Below are 22,435 nucleotides of genomic sequence, written 5' to 3'. Positions count from 1 at the left end.
ACACTTGGTCACAGATGGCAGGTTGCTTTGCTCACCTGTTGAATAGTTAATGCCCTTTCCTGACCCTGATTCTAGTAATCTGATGCCCTGTTGCTGTCCCAAGTTTTACTCTCACCAACTTTTTTCCAAGAAGGTTAGTCTTAGTTCGTAAAAAGCAAATTTGTATATTTAGGAAAGTTCAGCCAGGTCCTTATCACTATGAACACAATTTTTTTTGTGCAGGATTTGTACAGTATCTATCCATTAATATACAGACCTACTTAAATGCTGTTCATTTGTGTTTGTGTTCCTATTCAGTAATCTTGTGTTTATGTTCAGTAATCAGTAATCTTACTATTATCCTACAAATGCAGCCCACTAGAGCTGTAAGCATGCTTTGTAGGATTTGTCAGTTAAGGCAAGCATGCAAACCAGTCCTTTTTCTAGGAAAATTCGTCCAACCCAGTGCGAGCCAACATACAAAGTGGAAGCAGGATAAACCAGACACTTAAGACCAAACAACACCCATCCATAAACTAGAGATTATTTTTATTTATAGAAATGCATATAAAAAAACTGCACATTCTTTAGCCACATATGTTTTATATATTTATTACTTATTAATGCTCTATAAAATACATTGTAAATGCCAAGTAAAGTATAACAGAATCTTTAATAATGTAACAACCTTTCTTAATAGAATTGCTCTAAATTCAAAGCTATGCAGAAAGTTAAGGCGAGAAATCTCTCAAATTCCACGTTTACAGTACATTAAATCTGGACATTTTAACCCTCACACACTCTGCCTAAATCTTTATTCTAAACGCTTAATCACACAACAGGCCTTGCTGTCTCACTTTATTAATCATTCCCTTTACTCTTTTAGTGATTCCCATCAAGTTCTTGCTGAAAATCCATGATAAAGAGACTATAATGCAGATGTCAAGGTCTTACGTATATATTAACAAATTGGTCTTGTGTTACAAGATTTAACTTAGTCAGGGGATCTGAACAATACATAAGGGTGGCAGTCCTGAAGGGATTCACAGACATGTAACTGTAAACCTAAGAAAAACATGGAAAGTGTTATACCACAATACCACAAACATGGAGTGATGCCAGTACAAAGATTATTGGGAAAGTCAGGTAAAGTTACAGAGTGGATGGAATACTGTAGATTTACAGTCATTCAGATAACATAAAAGTGAAATTTGTATTGTTGGGGATAAGCACTGTGTACAATAAGACAAAAATATTTACATAATTGGAACTACAAGAAAAACAAAACGTTCTTCACACTAAAATGTTTGCTTAAAACAGTGAATTAATGCACAATTGATTTTTTTAGAAAAGTTGCCTAAAATTTGAATGCAAATAAAACAGCAACTGGATTATGTAAGAAAAATAAAAGCTGACAGTACAAATTCAGGTTTGTAGTCAAGCCTCATTTGACTGTTCTAATCTGCAGTCTGCATTGTAACCTGTAGCCTTGTCTTGCACAATATTCTCTGAACAACTTGCCCACTTCAAGCAATTGAACTTTCTTCTCAGGAACATTAAAAAGCTGTAAGTGTACACACTTACAACATAGAAGATGGCTGTGAGAAAAGAGGTGTTCCTCTTTTTTTAGAACCCCATATTATGCGATCTTACCAAGATGTTACATCATAAAAACTTGACTTCTTTGTCAGGTTTATAGACAGTGAGCAAAAATGAAAATGAAATGAACTAAAATAGCAGTTTCACTACCTATCGTGTACTAGGTCACTATACGTCTTATGACCTTTATACTGCAATCAAAATTGACAGTCTGTACTGCCTCTGCCTCTGTTGTTAGTCATACTGAAAATATACCTAGAATGTGAATACATGGCAGCTTATTTTCACAATATTAGCTAGTATAACTCCTTATTACCACTTATTCAGAGCTACTATGGACATTGCAGAATCAAAATTTCCAAAAAGTAATGCTATAGAAAAGCTTAGACTGGGGTAAAATGTTGATTAAGGCAAAAAGAATGTACTAAAGAGAATGGTGGTGAAGTTTAGGAGAGACATCACCTATAAGGAATGGTCTATGATAAGACAAATGAATGGAGTTGGACAGCATTGTGAATAATAATAATAATAATAATAATAATAATAATAATAATAATAATAATAATAATAACAATCAGTATTTTTTATTATTATTATTATTATTATTATTATTATTATTATAGTAACAACAACAACAACAATAATAATAATTATAATAATAATAATAATAAACGTGTGTGACTTCTGTCTCACACCACATTATATATCTAAAACATTGCTTATCCATATACTTATGGATATACAACTTATATAATTGTGGAGGGTGCTAGCAGGAGTATCCTAAGGAAATGCACATTACTCTCTGTGTTTTGTGTTTAGCCCCGAAATATTACAGAACATTCCGAAAACTCTTTAAACGCGTCTTTTGTCCCTCACACCGCCCTGTACATTTGGTTTCTATAGCAACCGCAACTCTTCAGCGCCACGAACATTCGTAGCGTACTGGCTCGAGCTTCACTTTAAGGCATTTAGCCTTATATAAAGGTGAAACATCTGGATTTCAAGTTACATCATATCAGTAACCAAGGTTTTAAGACGAAAGGTATTTAAAATTTTTTGCTCCTGTGTAACGCAATGAATCTTAAAGAGCTGTAGTGCTCCATGTAGCTCAATAGCAAATGGGTCCTGATTGGTCACTTAGTGCACTACATGTAGTTTAAAAGCCTTTATGAGATGAACTATGAAGTGCACTAATGTAGGGGGGACGAGTTTATTTGGAATTCAGCCTTAACTCATGTCCTCTGAGAAGGTTTTTTTTTTTTTTTTTTTTTACCAGTTAATCCTTTCCTATTACTCCACCTTTCTTCTGACAAGTCAATTATGGCATCTCTTCTAATCAGGTTTTATATTAAAATAATAATAATTAGAGAGACAGAGACATTTATTAGAGCTTTCAGAATGCCAGTGAGTCAGAAGTGTACAGTACATACACCAAGTCCCTGTCTCTCCAAACAATGTGCAAAATACCAGAAATTGGTATTGTCTATTTTAGTAAATTCTAATTTTTTTTAACTAGGAGTTAACTGCTAGTGAGGGATCAGGATGTTGTTGTGGTAGCTTAGTGGTTAAGATGCTGGACCACCAATTGTAAGGTTGTGAGTTTGATTCGCAGCTCCACCAGGCAGCCGCTGTTGGGCCCCTGAGCAAGGCCCTTAACCCTTAATTGCCCAGTTGTATAAAATGTAAGTTGCTCTGTGTAAGGGTGTCTGCTACATGCTGTAAATGTAAACTGCCAGTCTGCATTTGTCTGTATCTTAAGAGTCATTGTCTATAAAATTGTGGATCTTAACAAGTTGAGTTCCTCCTTAGGAAGCTGTGAAGCGTGGGGGTGGCAGCATCTTTAGGGCTTTTTTCTGCTAGAAAAAGAACTAGTGCACTTCAGAAAATATGTGTCAGGAGGATCCTCTATTAGTGTTAGTGCAACTGAAAAAAAAAATCATTCAGAAAGTTATTCACATCTGAGTAATGTACCAAAATGGCTTAAAAAAAAAATGTAAATGTTGGAGTGGGCATCACAAAACCCTGACCTAAATCTCATTGTAACTTTTGACCCACTGAAAATCTGATATAGAAAATTAAAACTGAAATAAATCTCTTTTATTCTCTTTGTAGTTATAATTTTGAAAAGATAAAGTAGTTCTACAATAATTGACACAGGATACGGTTGGTAACATGAAATATGTTCTGACAAACTTAACTGTACCCAAGTTCAACACTGATGTCTAGCGGCTTATCGGCTTAAATCGATTAGTTAGTAAGCTTTATTTAACGAGGATAAAAGCTCATTGATATTAAATCTCTTTTACAAGTGACCTGGCACAACATCAAAAAGAAAAACCTAAGAAGGGAAAAAAAATAAATAAATTGAAAATAAAAATACTTAGTAATATGCAATTTAATACCCACAGAAACAACTTCCAACATGTCTATACTAAAATTTGGGGGAAGTCGTGTCCTAATGGTTAGAGAGTCTGACTCGTAACCCTAAGGTTGTGTGTTCGAGTCTCGGGTCGGCCACGATCGAGGTGCCTTTGAGCATGGGTCACCATACTTAGTTGTATGTCACGCCACTCACTTTATTTACAAGTGCCATAAATTCAAAGATAAGAATAAATTCCAAGCTTGGACCTAACACTGACAAGAAGGTCAGTAATGCTTTTTTACAGAAATAGTGGATGACAAATAAATAGGTAACAAGCCACATATGGATTTATAAATGAAACAGTAATAGCTTGAGCATCGTCACAAGTCCAGAGGTGGCAGTTCAGCCATAGCATAGAGAGAGCAGTGATGAGTTTGATAATCACATCCAGTAGCAAAATGTAAACCCACACCAATTAAAGCCCAATTATTTTGTGACAAGATGTCAAGATGATGCTAAAGAATAAAATGGTGCAATTCTTTATAGTATTTTATAGAATGATTGTTTGAATGAAGAGAGCTTTGAGATTTGTAAAGAGTATTTAGAAAGATTTACACACCACGTTTTTAATGCTGCTACAAATCTGTCTTATGATTACAACCAAAATATCCACACCTGCACTCTACAGAACCGTATACTGGTCGGTGCTGATCGCTGTACACTACTGTACTGTAGTGTGGTATATTGTAGTGTATTATACTGTTGTTTTGTATTCTCAGACTGTTTGGACATGCTGAACTGTGATTATACTTTGTACTTTGTTCTTTGTTATTTTATGTAGCTCAGGGTTTGGTACTACCATGGTCCCGGAGGTTGTTTCTTTCCACTGCACCAGCTATATATTATTGAAAGGACAAGAAATGCTTCTTGACTTGATTTGACATGCAACAAAATAATAGAAAAAGATAAATGATAGAAAAGTACAATTACTCGTGTTCTCCATGCCTAGTGCTAGTAATCCAAGGTAAGACTCAATGGTGTTAAATACATAAACAGACTTGAATTAATGCTACTCTGTTTAGGATGGATGCACACGATATTGAAAATGTTATAGAAGAAGAGCTGGAGAAGATGAGTGTGAATTTCTCTGATGTGCGCTCCGACAGTGACACTGACATTGAGGATGATTTCACTGCATCTACTGAAAAGGTTTGTTTGTGTGTGTTTACCTGGAGTGTAATGTGTAATTGCATTGGGTTAAAAAGTTAGAACGTTCATTTGTATAGCTCACATGCTAGCTTTTAGTGATGTTTATCTGGTTGTCTCATTCCTCACTTTGTCTCATTCCTCACTTTGTCTCATTCCTCACATTTCTATCTGTTTTTCTCCTTTCTTTGTTCTTTTCAAACTACAGTTAACAAATGATCTTCCTGACTCAGTGCTCGTTTACTTTAAAGCTGTGAGAAACAGAGTGAAGACTTTTGAGCAACTCATTCTTGAAGATAATAATGATCTTGGTGAGATCTGATTTTATCATGAAACAAATCAATTTTTAGCTGTTGTCACAGTTTAATTTAAATATCTATTTCTGTGTAGAGATCGTGTGCAACGAGATGTTCAGCCCAAGTCAGCATGCTGAACTTTTGAATGAACTAGACTCTAATTCTGATGAGGATCCATTAAAGCTGAAGGAAAGAGTAAGTCATGGTTTATTGTCTTGCTGTGTCTTAGTGGTCTTAGGAGTGTGTGATGTGACTGTAACAACCTCTGACTCATTTGTAAGGAAGGGAAGGGTTGAATTAAAGGTGTTAAAAACCTGGATGTATTTCCTTGATGTGATTTCAAACAAAATAAATTTTATAGATATATGTATGTATATGTTTGTGTTTTTTTTTTACAGATAATGTCTGAGACTGAAGAGGACCTAGGCCCACTGTGTGAAACTCACAACCTGAATGGAGATTATGGTTGGTTTGTCTGATGGGAGGGAGGGAGGGAGGGAGGGAGAGAGAGAGAGAGAGAGAGAGAGAGAGATTGTATACAGTAGATATGCCTGTGGTGTAGCAGATTATAGAAGATTTCCTTTCATATATAGAACTAAGTTTCCTAAACCTGTTCCGGCATGACAGTGCCCCTGTGCACAAAGCAAGGACCATGAAGACATGGTTTGCCAAAGTTGGACCGCAAAAAAATCAAGTGGCCTGCACCTCAACCCAACTGAACGCCAACTAACCGTGCCCCAGGCCTTATCCTCTGACATCAGTGCCTGACCACACTAATGCTTCTGTGGCTGAATGACCACATCATCTACATTCCAAAATCTAGTGGAAAGTCTTCTCAGAAGATTAGATGTAATAACGACAACAAAAGGGAACCAACATTGGTACAAAATGTTCAAAAAGCACACAAGGGCAAACGGACATATTCTTAACAAAATAAGATTATTTATTGAAAATGCGCAGACAGAAAAATGTTGATTAGTAGCAGCTGATCTAGCCAACACACAGTTACAACATAATTTAACATACGAGTAATTAGGTGGGTGAGGTGTGAATGTGAGGTATATGAATGTCATATATATTATACTGTGAGGCTGAGGTGTGTAAGGTAGTTGGTTTAGGAGGTATTCACTAGCTGAGGCAATTAAAAATGCATTAAACAAGCTTCAAAATGAAATCTTCAAAAATAGGTTACTGAAATATATCAGCTGTTATTTCTACCGGTATCTTTTAGGAATTTAGGCTTTTGGTCGATATTTTCTTTTTGATGAACTTGTATTTTTTAGCACATGAATGTATTTGTTGTTTACAGAAACTGAATATGACACACACAAGGATACTGAAAGACAGCTCAGGTTTGAATGGAGAAGGCTGGAGGAGCGACTGAGGCAGGAGGAAGAGCAGAGGCTGGCCGAGCTCGAGGCTGAGAGGGAGCAGCGTCTGAAATCTGAAAGAGAAGAGAAAGAGAAGATGAGGCGCAGAAGTGAGCACTTTAATGAGGAACTACGGAGGACCAGGGCTGCAAATCAGGTACTTTTTTCTGAAAAGGATCTGCAAGACATCCCTAAATACTTTTGGTGTAAGAATTAAAGCTCTGTTTAAAATAGCGTTTTGTTCTTTATTTCCAGTTTAAATATTTAGAGCCTGTTGAAGGAGATAATGAAATAACCCAAAGTCTTCCACTTGAAATGGCCAACCAGCAGGTGAGTTTTACCCTGTAGAAACACCTGCCCCTTAATCCACAGCTACCTATTAACAGAAAAAAGTTTATTTGTGTATCTGAATGTGGTACCTTAGTGGTCAAAGCATTAGGTTACTGATTGGAAGGTTTCAAGTTCAAATCTCAGGTCCACATCCCTGCCCCTTCTGGGTCCCAGAGCAAGGCCATTAACCCCCAAATGCTCAGTTTGTGAAATGAGATCTAAGTGCATAAATCTGGCGCTCTAAAAAAAAGTGTCTGTCAAATGGAAATGGTGATGTACAGAGTTGTGACCTTACATTTACATACACCTGTCAAAATTTGCAAATTGTTTCCAAATAATTAAAAAAAGAGGGATAACAACATAGTTTTTTAATACTGATCTGAATAAGCTATTCCACATAACAGATGTTAGCATATAGTCCACAAGACGTAATAATGAATACAGTTAATTCTGCCTGTTGTTTCCTAGATGAACAGTGACTGCTTTTATGTTTTGTATTCATTCATGAGCCTCTTTTGTTTTCCTGAGCAGTTTAACTGCCTGCTTCTCTTCAGAAAAATCCATGTTCTGCACATATCTGCTTTTACAGTATCCACTCATATTTGGCTATATTATATATATTATATGTGTATATACACGGCTATAGTTCTCTCCTTCCTAAGATTCCTGAATGAAAACTGCCATATCTTTTCAACACACTGTTATATTAAATGTATACACAAACTACTTTAATAGTTTGTCACAATATTATTTTGTATGTATCTGTGTCAGGAGGTGATCAAGAGATTAGAAGAACAGATAGCAGAGGAGAGGCGAGTTTTTGAGGAAATACAGAAGGAGGAGAGGAGGATATCAGAGGCACGGTGTACTGCAGCAGCCACAAAGTTACAGGCAGCTTTCAGAGGGACGCTGGTGCGTCGCTGGAGCAAAGTAGAGCTGAATAAGAAGAGAGACGAGGAGAGGAGGAGACTAGAGGAGAGGATAGAAAGGGAAAAGAGGAGAGAAAGGGAGGAAAGGATGAAGATGGAGTGGGAGAAAGAGAGAAGGCGGGTGGAGGAGGAGGAACAGCGTCACCGAGATGAGGCAGAGAGGAGAAGAGCCGAGTACGAGAGAGCCAAGCAACAGGAGCACCATCGTCTGGAGAGAGAGTGTATGCTGGAGGAGCAGAAAAGGAGAAGAAAAGAAAAGGAGGAAGCAAAGAACATAGAGGATGAAAGGAAAATAAAGAAGGAGGAGAAGCAGAAAAGGATAGAACAGATGATAGTAGAAGATGAAATGAGAAAAGTACAGGAGAACAAGGGGAAGAAAATTAAAGAAGATGAAAAAGCAAAAGTGATTCACAATAAAATAAAAAGAAAAGAGGATGTGGAATCACCAGAAGAGACAGAAAAGAGGAGAGTGGAGGACAAAAGGGAAAAAGTACAGGAGGACGAGGTAAAGAAAAGTAAAGAAAGGGAAAAATCACAAAGAACTGTGGATGAACTAAAAAGAACAAATGATGAATTGACTGTAATGATAGAAGACAGGAGAGCGGAGGAGGTAAGGAGAAAAGTACAGGAGGATGAGGAGAAGACAAGAAAAGAAGAAGAAAAAGAAGCTGAAAGGAAAAGTATGGAAACTAAAACACAGAAAATGATGGAAGAGAGGAGCATGGAGGAGGAGAGGAAAAGAAAAGAAGTAGAAGAAGCAAAGAGGGTTGAGGATGAAAGGGAAAGAAAAGAAGAGGAAAAGCAGAAAAGTATGGCAATCAGGATTGAGGAAAAGAGGAAAGTACAGATGGAGGAGGAGAAGGAAAGAAAAGCTGTGGTAGAAGCAAGAAGAAAAGAAGATGGAAGAAAAAAAAATTATGAAGAGAAACAGAAAAATATGGATAGGAGGAGGATAGAGGAGGAAAAGAAAAGAAAAGAAGAGGAAGAAGAAAAGGTAACTGAGGCCAGAATAAAAAGAAAAGAGGAGGAGGAAAAGCCGAAAAGGCTGAAAGAAATAAGACTGGTAGAAAAGATTCGATCAAAGCAAAAAGTGCAAGATAAAGAGAATGAACATGAGCAAATACAGAAAGGACAGAGAAAGAAACTAAAGCAGAAGGAGATAAAAGGAGAGGAAAGATTATTGAAAACAAATGAAGATGGAGAGAATATGGAGGAAAGAAATAGAAATGTGATTAAGGACAATGTAAATAGACTTGAGACTGAGAGAGAAAATCGAGAGACTGACGAGGAGAGCGAGAAAACTACAAAATGTGGAAAAGATGAGACATGTGTTGATAATGAATCCCAGCTCTGTGTTTCTCAGTCAGTCAGTGTGTCCAAAAGTGTCTTGGCCAGGACTCTGTCCTCTAGATCTGGGCAAGACGAGCAGCACAGCTTTTTTCCAGAATCAATCCTGCACACTGGTAACGGCAACATAACAGTGAATCCATCTGAGGGGAAGAATGTCACAGACACCAGAGAGCCACAGTGTGTTCTGGATGACTTAAGCTCTGCATGTCTGTCTGACAGCACTGAGCAGAAGAGATTAGCCTGGATGATGAACTGCACTCCCTGGTCCAAGCTCTCCATGCAGAACAAGAGAAAGGGGCTCGGTGCTCCACCTAGGAGGATGGGGCACAGGAGAGCTCCAGGACAAAGTCTGCTACCTTTACCTGTTGACACTGTACTCAAGTCTGGACCCTGGAGCTCTCTTAATCAGGTAGCTTCAGAAACTTAATCAACACCTTCTGACCAATCAGAATTGAGCATGAAACATCACTGTGGTGGAAATGAGTTCATTTTGTTCATTTTTATTTATCTCCCTTATGTAAAATATTTACTAATGACACAACTATATTGTAATACTGTAATTAAATTCTGAACAACGGTATAAATGAAATCTTATCTCAACACCACACCAGGTGACTTCAGTAACTCTGGAAGATTTATCCGGCTGCAGTCTGTCCACACTTTCTGAGTGTACTAGACTACAGAGTCTGACGCTCAGGCGATGCAGACTTCAGGCCCTGGATGGACTTAATCAGTGTACTGCACTTCAGCATATTGACTTACAGGTATGCACCAGGGCTATCGAATGCCTATTGTGGTTGTACAAGCACTTTTTTTTATTAAATCCTCCTTTTCTTCATAAAGGAAAACAATATCACATATGTTGACTGTGGGGGTCTCGCCAGACTTGAGGTCCTGCTGTTGGGAAGGAATCAGCTTACGAGCATCCATGGTCTGGATGATGCTGTGAACCTGTCTGTGCTTCAGCTTTCCCACAACATCATCTCCCGCATCAGTAAGTGATGCTACGTACAGTAACTAAAGCTACGTTCACACGTACAGCGGTTTTATGACTAGTCGCCGTACTATGAAGTTCCTACTATTCAATTCAATTCAGTTCAAGTTTATTTGTATACTGTAGCGCTTTTTACAATTGACATTGTCTCAAAGCAGCTTTACAGAACATAAACATAGAACAAAAGGTTATTATAAAGAATAATATAAAGATTAATAGAATACAAAATTCAAGATTAATATTAGATAGATTTAGTTCACAATGTGTATGTATTTATCCCCAATGAGCAAGTCTGAGATGACTGGCAGCAGTGGCAAGGAAAAACTCCCTTAGATGATGAAGGAAGAAACCTTGAGAGGAACTAGACTCAAAGGGGAACCTCGTCCTCATATGGGTGACACTGGTGTCTGACACTGCTGTATAGATGCAAAAGATCACATAGAGTTCACATAAAGTCTAAGTGTAGCTGGTAGATCTCTAGATGCCTCAGGATTCGCTGGGTCGGCCTGGTCTCAGTGGTCCAAAATCTTCATCACACGGATGACAGTCGGAGTTGGTACAATTTCTGGATGCCTCGGGATGCGTAGAAAGAGAGAAGCAGTGGAGAGGGATTAACATATCTGCTGTTCATAATATTTGCAAGTCTGATATAATAGTGCACAATATTATGAGATGTATTATGTGTACGCCTGACTAAAGAGATGAGTTTTTAATCTACATGTAAACTGGGAAAGTGTGTTTGAGCCCCGAACACTATCAGGAAGACAATTACAAAGTTTGGGAGCTAAATATGAATACGCACTACCGCCTTTAGTAGACTTAGATATTCTGGGAAATACCAGAAGTCTCTGAGTACCATAGTAACGTATAGAAGTGGGTGGTGCAGCTAACATTACAGATCAGTTTTATTGCATGTCAAATAAGATTAAACATATCTGAAATAATTGCCAAATATTCAGATTACATGTGCACCAGAAAAACCTCACCTAATCTAGCCTTACCTTACTCACATGGCCTACTGGGTTTCAGTCTATATTATACTATATTATATTATACATCTTTTTCACTACTTAACAATAGATGTCCCACTGAACCAGCCCATTTTTTTATCTTAAAGATATACATTTCAATTTTTGAGCATTAACTGTGTTACCCATATGAATTGATGTTTATGTGCAAATACGATGGAAGTAATATGATAGGAGTTTTGTTTCAGCTTGTCATTTGTTTTATTTTAATTTCACCTCGCTACTTCCGAATCCAAATAGAAACAATATTAAATAAAGTATGATATTATTTTAATGTATATAGTAGTATTTTGTTGGAAAAAATATATATTTAGAAAATTTTCTATTTACCATTTTTTTTTAAAACTAAACAAAACACAATGGATTCAAGTCTTCTGAAAGACAAACTGAACGAGATGTTTGGCTACTTTTAACATCTGTAATGCTCATATTTAAACACTATATCCTGATTCAAGGTTGCTGCTGAATAAATGTCATTTCTGGTTGTTTTGTTTTTCTTTTTGTGAACAACTAGATGGCAGCATTGTTCTATTATTGTACTCTGTCTTTGCTCCAGCTGAGCATTCAAACTGGATCCATATGTGTTTCTGTATTCAGTAGCTATGAATATCCAATACGCAAAAGGTTAAATGCTCTTAAATCATATTTACTTTCACTTCTCAAGGTCTGAAATCAGATTCTGTTAAGATTTCTTCTTGTTCTCTCCTATATGAGTGGTGTGTTTTTTTCTGTCAGGTGGTCTGGGATCTCTGAAAAACCTTCACCGCCTCACAGTCGATCATAACCAGTTGATCAGCACGAGAGGACTCGGTGAAGCTTTCATGCTTTTGCATCTGGATTGTTCGTATAACCATCTCAGCCATGTGGAAGGCCTGGAGAACTGTGCACTGCTCAACACACTGGACCTGAGGGGAAACAGCCTGACAGAGGTTCACAGCCATTAACAAACTAATCACTTTGAGCACATCAGACAACAAACAAACAAAACTGATTGTACTAAACAATATTGATAGAATAATCTATTTTAAAATGATACTGGTGCAAACATTTCACCATATGAACACAAGCAGAGCATCTGATAAGATGTGATAGTTAGAGTATTCACCAGAAAAGCTCCTTACAGTTCTTTCTCTTGTTTTAGAGTTTGCATCTGGAGGAATTCTGACCAGTCCTGCTAACACTGGCACTACTTTATAATAAACTTCTTAGTTAGTAAACTAGTCATTTTTGTTAGTAATTAGTAATTTAGTAATTTATTTTTAAGTTAGTAGTTTCAACCACAGATCAGAATAAAAGTGCTGGGAAACACTGATCAGAAGGTTGTGAGTTCAAATCCCAAAGCTGAAATAGTTGAGCAAAACTCTTAACCCTCAGCTGCTCATTTGCATCCCTTCTCAGTTGTAAGTGGCTTTGGATAAAGGCTTCAGCAAATATATTCTAAATGTGAACTATTTACTGAAGTCGAATTTATAAACACATTCAGTGGTGTCTAGTATAAGCTATGCCACATGAGCTTCATATGTGATCACCTGAAATTAAAATCTGCCTGCTCTTAGCGACTGATTTGTTTGGTCCCAAAAGATCTCAGCTGTAATGAAAAATAGTTCACACAAAATAGTTTACACTGCTAATGAAATACGCCAACGAAAGACAATGGGAAATAATGTGTGATTCAATACTGTATCCCTCTTTTTTATTACTGTACTTGATTTAACACTATTATTGTCATACTGCTGTCTGTAATGCATTTTAAATCAATGCTCTGCTATATTCTGATCTTAATGCCTTATTCTGATCTCTCACAATATGCCTCAGGATGGATGTTTGGCTCTGTTCACCATGGGTCTTTAAAAACAAAGCAACCTATGAGAGATTAAACCCTTTACAGACCGAAGTTTAAAACTACAGATTGTATTCCTTAAATAATAATGACATGTAATCGGATAGGGATATACTGTAAATCTCACAATAAAGAGGAAAAATCAGGAACTTGATCTCACAAGCAAGTTCAATACAACCAGTAATATTTAGTGACATCTCATTATTCTGAATGGCCTTTTAACTGATGTAAATCTTGTTTCACTGTGCTTTTTTGTGTCTCGCTTCATTAAAATGAGGCGAACAACCACATGAAGGAGCTCTGTGTAGAGTTTTCCAGAATTAAATAGACGTACATATATATGTGATGTCCTTTTAATCACCAGAGTAGGATCTGTGGAAAGACAGAGCCCTACTGATGGCAACTATTGTTTACATCATCCGCACATTAAAAACGGCTCATCCATTCACCTCTTATTAACGTCTACAGTCACTTTAACTCGATTTCCACTGTCTGGCTCAGTGATCAGAAATGTGGTATTGTGGTTTCATATTTAGGGTGAAGCTTGTGTTCCTCAGCTCATGGGACATTTAATGCCTGACATGGTGAGGATGGTATTTTGGCAGTTTTTTATTTATTTTTTAAATTTTTCTTTCTCTGGCATAGATGCCCGTGCTTAAGAACCATGTCCTGTTGAGGGAGCTGTATCTGGATGATAACAGCATCTGCTCTCTGCATGGCCTGGATAGCTGCTGGCTGCCTCTGCTGCGCTGTCTGTCTGTGCCTCAGAACAGGTGGGTTGATGTAGAATCAATGCTGTCTACCTTATGTGATTCATTTCTGCATAGTTTATTTTCAATTTCATCACTGACTATATTGGTTGTTTTCCTTAGTATCACCCAGCTACCACTGCTAGTGGACTTGCATTCGCTGAAGACACTTAATGTCAGTCACAACTGTCTTTCAGGTAGGAAAACAACTATACAAATTATTTTCTTTCTTTATAATACAGTGCTGCTGTAAGAGAACAACTCTAGCACCATGAAAAGAACTGGATTATATTAATGATCATGTTTTAATATGCTGCCATTTCAAATCATCGTGGATTTGTGTAAGCCCAATAACAACTAACTAAGTAACTCAATTATTGAGATAATAAATCAATAAATCAACAAATAATTAAATATACATATTGGTGTTTAACAAATAAACTGTAAAATTCATGGGTGAAATAAAAGATTTTCATTTCATTTCGAACCATTTTCTGTTGTGAGAAACTCATTCTTATTATTTATTTGTTTGTTTGTTTGTTTTTTGTTTGTTTGTTTATTTATTTTTTCTTACCTCAAAGAAAAATCAAAAGAGAGCCTGCTGAGAGAATGAATGTTTATAGCTGCTATATAATAAGTTAAAAACATGTTTAGTAGATATTCCATATGACTGAGTGTAGCTATAAAGGGACAAAAATTATGACATTATTTACTAAATAAATTTTTTTTATTCTTGGCAAATTATTGTGACACAAGAGGTATAATACACTTTGGGACATATTGCTATTGGAATATAATTTTAAAAAATGAGTCTTTTCCTACAAGAGTACACTCATTCCTTCCATATTTACTTTTATTTTAAAAGACATTTAAATGCAGCTTTTATATGTCTAGCTCTAGCTGCTGGTGTAAACTTGTTTACAGTTTTTATTTTTATTTATATTGTCTCAGCAAGCATTTTATGATACTTTTGTCGGGAAAATGTATCATAACATGTCCTCATTCACCTTACATTTGATTTATTTCCTCCAAATTAACACTAATCACACAATTTTTATATCTTATCTTGGTTTGGTGTAAGCAACTGATTCATTAAATCCTACAATCTGAGAGTAGCTCAGTTTGATTTCTAAATAAACAGAGAATATTTGCAAAGCATGGCTACAGATTAGATTTGTATCTATGATAAGATTAGGTGTCATTATATCTGCTGTGAGGGAGAAATACAAACATCTTTACCTCTCTTCTAGAGCTGAGGAACATTTGTATGAGTCTTCAGGGATGCACTCATCTTCAGGAGCTTAGCATAACTGACAATCCTGTACAGCAGGAGAATAACTGGAGGTAAGAAACATACTGTGCGTTATTGACTAAACAAATAGATACACCTCATGTTAGCAACTTCCTACACACCTCCAACATGACATTATGGAGGTAAAGATGAGACCAGTCAGATAAATTTTTTAATAAATGAGAAGGGAAACACCACCTCCTGACGCAGTGAAAAGTTTGTCTTGGACTGGCAGACACAGCTATGTGTACATTCCAGGGAAAGATACTAACATTTTAAGCATGTCCCAGAGCGAGAGTGTAATGTGCATACAGACACACTGCTCGAGATGGATCATGCAAGGCGAGGAGAATAAACATTCCACTTTAACACAGAGTTTCCGGGCTGGATCACTGGGATAGCTAGTGTATCAGTGGGGCAGTTATTGGATTACCCAGTGACATCTATCTGCACGTGGACTTAAGTGCTTGTAATTCTTAAAATATTTACTCAGCAGAAGAATATTTGTGAAGCAAATGCCTTTCAGCTCTATGCTGACAGTTATGTTTTGCATGAACATAAACAGAACAGTGTGAATTAAAATAATAATAAAATAATAATATTATAATATTATATAATATTAAAAAAATAATAAAAAGTTCCATAATAAAATCCTTGTTGTGTGATAAAAAATGTAACGCATTCAAATGTGTAGATTTTAGTGTAGAATGATGCCATGTTAGTGTTAAGTAGGTCAAATGTTGTCTCTCTTAGTTTTACAGTTTTTCTTAGTTTTTAGTATTGTAATTTGTGCTTTATCTTAATTTATAATATATAATTTGTATATAGCATTTTGTATTGAATTTCTATCCAGTTGCATGAACAACAGATAAAAATGAGATATATGCAACTAACATATGCTGTACTTGTAATCACTTTTTTACTGTTACGTCTTCATTTTGGACATCAATAATAGAACAAAGATTAGGATGTTGATCAAATCCTGTCTACGTGTCTGTTGTATGTGGTGGGTATGTGGTGCATAGCTGGGGAACTCACTCAAGTCATGCTCAGTATTAGGATGAACTTTGTCTAACCCTCAGTGCCAACAATGGTATTACACTCTGTGTTTTCTCTGCTGTCTTTGGGTTTTTTAATCCCCAGCCAATGATAACAGCAGCAAAATTAAAGCACCAAAGGATATCACAAGCAGGAGCAAAGAGAGAGAGAGAGAGAGAGAGAGAGAGAGAGAGAGAGAGAGAGAGAGAGAGAGAGAGAGAGAGATTTCACCTCCATAAATCTCACTGCTGCATGAGCCTGTGTTTGCAGGGAAGTTTTCACTAAGTGATATATGGATGGAGCTGTGAGCTTAAGCACACTGTTATACTGAGTGAATTCTGCTGAATCCATCTCTTAAACTCTACTGACATCCATATGAGCTACACATTGTGCCTTACTTTGTTTCAGATTCCTTTACAGGGTATATAATGAACTGTACTCTAATGCTTCTAAGGGTATTCCAGCCTGTGGTATTAATAATTCACCTACTTTACAAAGCATACTGAAACCACATCTTACAAAGTTGCTGTTAAATAACTTTATAGTGAACATGATATAAATAACATGTTGTTGCAATTTTTTTAAAGTGTATATATAAATGTCTCTTTTTTATACACACACATAGATGTGTATATACACAAGCACATCCACACACACGTCTGGAATCTGATGTTGTACGATTTTGAGAAGGGAAGGAAAATCAACTCACCGTGATTGACAGCCTCGTCAGTGGACTGAAGCCAACATAGCCCTTTTCACTTCTAATTCAAAAGTGTCATCACCGTTTCTCTCCATGAGAAGCCGACTTTAACTAAAGCTTTTTGCTCTGCATGCAGACGGCCTGCGGACTCTCCTGGGTCTGAAATGTCAAACTCATCAAACATTTCATCTCCATTTCCTAACTGATTTCATGTGCTCAATGTAAATATTCTTCAGTGGAGTAGAAAGAGAGAGAGAGAGAGAGAGAATATTCTACCCTGATATAGTTGTATTAATCCTCTGGATGTTAATTGTACTTTATTTTCATATTTGGAAAATAATAACCTCCTAATGTAAATTGTTAAATCATTAAATTAATTCTGTACATCCTGATTGGGTAATTTTCAAAATTTCACTTTGATCCTATTTGTGTTTGCAGTGACAAAATTCAGTGATGCGTAAATCATTTCTCACTTTCCCAATGTCATTGGTCTGATCTTTTTTATGCAGGTCTTCTGTTCTGGCAGTAAATCCAAGTTTGATAAAGCTGAACGGAGAGCAAACCGGCGCCTCAGGAAAACTCTCTGTAGACTCAACACAGCTGTGGAGCTTTCAGGCCCTCTGCCAGGCACACCAACATCAGATTGACTCAGTACTACAGAGACACTGCATGGAGATCAGGTACAGTAGGAGACTAGCACTAGCATTTGCAGTAAGAAAGTTTATGAGATTATTTGATGTGTTTTAGGTTAAAAATTGTAGTCATTTCTTGTTGATGACAATTAACGCTAACTAATAGCTGACTGTGAAAAGTTCTCGCTGTTCCTGGAGATTGCATGCCCAAGTTTCTTCTAAAGTGACACACCCAATTCAATAAATTGGTTCATTATTAAGCCCCTACTGATCAGGGCCAAGTATGTTGCAGCCAGGGAAAATGTCACACTGTTGAGGAAAGAATTCCCAGGACTAGATTTAGAAAATTCTATTTTCAAGAACATTTAATTGAAATTTATACCTCATGTGGTTTTCTGTTCAGCAATGTCAAAAATTGCCTATTTTACACAATCTTTTAAATCACATTTACTTCAAGGGAGAGATTTATTTGAATAGCTTATTGTGATTGTCCCAGATTGGCCAATTAGCATACAGAATGACTGCTAATCAACCTGCAGTGTAAATCAAAGGCAACTTCATTATCAACCTAACACCTGGTGGCTGGTTGGACTGGGGGAGGAAACAGGAGTGCCCAAAGAAAACCCCTGAAGCACAGGGAAAACATGCAAATCATATTTACACAGGGCAGAGTTGGGCTCTGAACTTACAAACTTGCATCAAGGAACTTTAAAAAATTAATCAGTGCATTTTTTATTAGCATGCACATGAATATTAAAATTTATTAAGAGTCTGGTAGCATGTCCTCCTTGAACATGGTGTTTGCATGTTCCTCCTGTGCGTCAGGGGTCTGCTCTGGGTACAGTACTCAAGTTTCCTTTGCCAGTCCAGCATTGTAGGCTGATTGGAGTCCACAGGAATCTTTTTTAAATAATTGACTAGTGTGTGGTGTCTATTTTTGAGTCAGAGAAGCAGAGAAAGTCACTTTACTACGAATTATTAAAACATAAGAGCATGATTGTCAGAATAAAAAAGCCCTTGTTTTATAGACACTCTGGTAAATTGACTGGAAATGGTCAGTTAAATGAATTATAAATAAATCTGAATTATAACTGAATCTACACATCATAGCATTGCAAGGTAGTAAGTATTGTCCGGAGGTTTTGCAGTAGTAAGTTTTGGTCATTAGAGTAGAACTAAAGATGTGTGCTCATCATTGTGAATGCAGCACACATAGAGAAAGATAAGTGCAGTTTATTATTTAGACGCAAAATGTTGTTAAGAAATTTATTAGACCCAGAGGGTTTGTGTTTGTGCCAAAGCTAATGAAGCATGCTTATAATGCAGTGTACACTCACATCTCACTGGCACAATGCACACTTTTCACTTTTAGACAAAAAACCCTTCAAGGCTGGCTGCTAAGGCCAACTACAGACAGAGAAGTGTTCACTGGTCAGACACCTCTGACTAGTCCTCTGACTGTGTGATAATGAGATTCTTTGTCTTTTCTTATTTTATTACAAAAGTGACTGTTTCTGGATTAAAAATTTGCCTCTAAATAGCTGTGAAGACTTTTGATAGCTACCCAAATCCTTTCGCCTTGTGTTTGACATATTGCACAAAGCCTCTTTTTGGCCCCTACATGGACCACCAGAGCTAATTAACATCTGACCTGACCTGGTGTCAATCCCCAGCTCACCCCAGGGAAGGTGAAGAGTCCACCGTCTGGTGAAGTTGTAGCACTGGGTTTCTAAGCGGGCACGTAGTGACCAGAAGAGTTGCGCATGAAACACTGGCTCACCATTGTGTCCTTTGTACCTTTGATTAGCATCCAGATATCTAAAATTCTCTAGCAGTAACCTCACGAATGGTGCGTTCTTCCTCATTTGTGCCTTCAGGTGTCAGTATGTAGATTGTCTCTATAAAAAGTTTGAATATTTATTTGCCTTGGAATATTTTCTAATTCATGCAGCAAGTTAAATCCAGATGTCAAATTGAACTGACATTAACATGTTTAATGATTGAATAAAATGTGTCACTTTGTTATTTATTTAATGAAGAGCTGACTATGTTTCTAACATCACTTATGTTTCTGTTAATTGTATTATTATGAGATTTTTACCACAATAGGATGAATGTGAAGTCATATGTGTGTGTGTGTGTGTGTTCAGATGCCCCTGTGCCCTGTGTAAGGATTGACATAGCAGGGGTTCTGTATGGCCTGAGAGGATACAGAGAGCTCAGAAGGCAGGATTAGAAGCGGGAGAAGCAGCCGTTGCTAATAGAATAATTAGCGTGAGATTGAGATGCCTTTGTACACATTTAATCCACATCATGAAAAGTCTCATTCTATGACAGTGAGACTTTCAGCAACAGCTGTCTAAAAGTATGCAGTCAGATAGAATGCTGTGCATTTTTATAAACATGAAATTAAAACACTTCTAAAGCCAGAGCTTTATCCATTAATAGTCTCAAAGAATTACAATGGTTCAAAGGTGTGTGTAAAACAGGATATATTACTGTATACAGCATTGTAAAACTGAAAGATTCTTCAGAAGATTCTTGTTTTCCACACCAGTTATGGTTATAAATAAATTAACCACAACAACAACAACAATAACAACAACAACAACAACAAAAACTGATGTAAATTTGGGAGTTTTAACTCTTTGAACTTCAGCATAGAAATGCTAAAAAAAAACAATTTAATTATAATTATTTTTAAACAATTTTATAACAATTTATTTATTTGTTTGTTTGTTTATTTATTTATTTATTTATTTGGCAATTATATAGATTTAATTTAAGGTGGGCGTGGCTTAAAAAGTTTTTTATTTAATATTTAAATAAGAATTGCATACACAGGTACAAAAAAAGGGACTTTTTGTTGCATTCATGCCACACATCTCGATACAGTGATAAACACCTGTAAACTCAACCAGATTCCCTCTGAACGTTTCACAAAAAAATGAACAAGAGTCCACCTGCTATTTATATACTGTATGTATTTGCATCTGTTCAGAACACATTCTTTGGTCGTTCTAAATCATTTAATCATTTTCCTTTTATGACTCACTTAGTTGCTCACTCGATTAGCTTTTCTGGTTATTTTTGTCCGGTGATGCAGTTTTTTTATTGCTGATCTTTGTCTTTTCTTTATGGCAGAAGATTTAACTCATACAATGTTGTGTGTTTATGTTTTGTACAGCTCAGCTCCATCTGCGCTACATGCTCAGCTCCTGGTTGGTAACCACACTGCTGAGCTGTTTCAGTTGGCAGAAGAACAACGCTACGCTCATGAGTGTGGGGACAGTGGTGTATGTAAGACAGCCGTGAAAGAACCTGTGGCCTCCAGCAATCGACAGGAATTATCTGACTGGAAATTATCACAGGAGAAAAGTGGTCAGGAGAGAACTCCAAATCCAGCAGAGCACAAGACTCTGAGCTGGCAAGCACCACATCTGCCCAATTTTACCCACCATTTCCAGCCCACATCTGATGACCATAAACTTGGTTGTGCAGATATCTGCATAAGTCCTACTCAGAAATTCAGGGAGACACTAGCAAGTGAGGAAGGATACAACAAACATGGTGTCCAGACATCCAGGATGGATCTCAAAACGTACGAGTGATAAGAATTTTCTCAGGATTCTTGTTTTCTATCCACGCATTTATATAAAGTCATCTGCATCCTTCGCTATATTTTTTTAATAGATATGTTTGGTTTAGATGCAAAGGAACACTCCATTTATTTCTCAGTTCACCAAATCTATAGCCTATTAGCATTTACCACAGAAAAGTATTTCCCATTACTGAAAAAAAGGGCAGATGATGAAATCTACCAATAAACATTTATATAAAACATATATCTAAGTATTTCTGAATACAGTATTTGTAAATAAGATTTTAAGTCTTTATCATTTAACTTTTCATCTTTTCAAAAAAATTGAGCTACATTGTCAGAGAGTAGGATTGGCTTTTATTTTTTCTTTATTTCTTTCTTTATTTACTTTATGTTCCATTGTCAAATGTGTCTCATTCTAAGGTATTTATTGTTAGTGTGTTAGAATTGTAGTCTAAAAATTCAAAATTCAAATTTAATAGACTTCTTTTAAAAGTCTGTTTTGAGTAATCACTTTTTTATTATTTTCTCAGTACGGGTAACTGTGTTAAAAGTATTTACGTTTGTAATCACATGCTCACTTCAAATATAGTGTAGTTTATTCTTTTAGCAAAAATATTCCATCATCCATCAATCATCTCTAAATCACTCTCACATTACCTACAATCTTCATCCTGTCCTTACCTCTCATGACTTGATATAATTCGTGACTTACTGTAAGAGATATACATTTAGTCACCCATAATCTATCAGCTTTATATAATCTGTAATGACTTTCTTTGCTATTATTCAGAGTGGCAGTTATGGTGATTCAGCGCCGTTGGCGTGAACACAGACAGAAGAAACAAACGAGCCATTTAGGGCCACCTGCAAAAGCTCCTGCAAGATTAAGTCGTCAAAGAGAAGTGAAATCCTGCACAACCAAGCCTGAGTGTCTTAATAAAGACTACGCTGCCACCGTTGTTCAGGTACAGCTAACTTAGTGAGAAGTAAAGTTACAGTGGTTCTCAAGTGTTTCTGATCAAGCAGACTTTGCACAGTGATTCGCTTCTTGAAAGAGTGTTTTCAATTCCTCATTTTATGAATGTAATAAAGGAAGCTGGAATAAAATTAAATCATCTTCATTACACTATTACTGCCA

General features: G+C 36.6%; 1 protein-coding gene across 12 annotated transcripts in view; it reads left to right on the top strand.

Moving 5' to 3' along the window:
• Positions 1-2,485: 2,485 nt before the first annotated feature.
• lrriq1 (leucine-rich repeats and IQ motif containing 1) overlaps positions 2,486-22,435 on the top strand; it is a 35,631-nt gene continuing 15,681 nt past the window's right edge. For 9 of the 12 annotated variants that reach the window (XR_007144681.1, XR_007144678.1, XR_007144682.1 and 6 more), the window contains exons 1-17: positions 2,486-2,620; positions 5,023-5,149; positions 5,355-5,457; positions 5,537-5,637; positions 5,841-5,907; positions 6,752-6,969; positions 7,068-7,142; positions 7,914-9,830; positions 10,033-10,185; positions 10,265-10,415; positions 12,179-12,372; positions 13,929-14,056; positions 14,156-14,229; positions 15,283-15,376; positions 17,571-17,741; positions 20,881-21,294; positions 22,088-22,262. Coding sequence is in view for 5 of the 12 variants with exons in the window: in XM_027161883.2 (XP_027017684.2) it covers positions 5,024-5,149; positions 5,355-5,457; positions 5,537-5,637; positions 5,841-5,907; positions 6,752-6,969; positions 7,068-7,142; positions 7,914-9,830; positions 10,033-10,185; positions 10,265-10,415; positions 12,179-12,372; positions 13,929-14,056; positions 14,156-14,229; positions 15,283-15,376; positions 17,571-17,741; positions 20,881-21,294; positions 22,088-22,262 (4,161 nt within the window). In the remaining 7 variants the exon portion in view is untranslated. Of the gene's footprint in view, positions 2,621-5,022; positions 5,150-5,354; positions 5,458-5,536; positions 5,638-5,840; positions 5,908-6,751; positions 6,970-7,067; positions 7,143-7,913; positions 9,831-10,032; positions 10,186-10,264; positions 10,416-12,178; positions 12,373-13,928; positions 14,057-14,155; positions 14,230-15,282; positions 15,377-17,570; positions 17,742-20,880; positions 21,295-22,087; positions 22,263-22,435 lie in introns of those variants that run through there. The other 3 variants (XM_047822316.1, XM_047822318.1, XM_047822317.1) reach the window with 3 other exon arrangements.

Source organism: Tachysurus fulvidraco, chromosome 13 (genome assembly GCF_022655615.1).
Source record: "Tachysurus fulvidraco isolate hzauxx_2018 chromosome 13, HZAU_PFXX_2.0, whole genome shotgun sequence".
NCBI lineage: Eukaryota > Metazoa > Chordata > Actinopteri > Siluriformes > Bagridae > Tachysurus > Tachysurus fulvidraco.
This window is presented reverse-complemented; position numbering and strand designations above follow the sequence as displayed.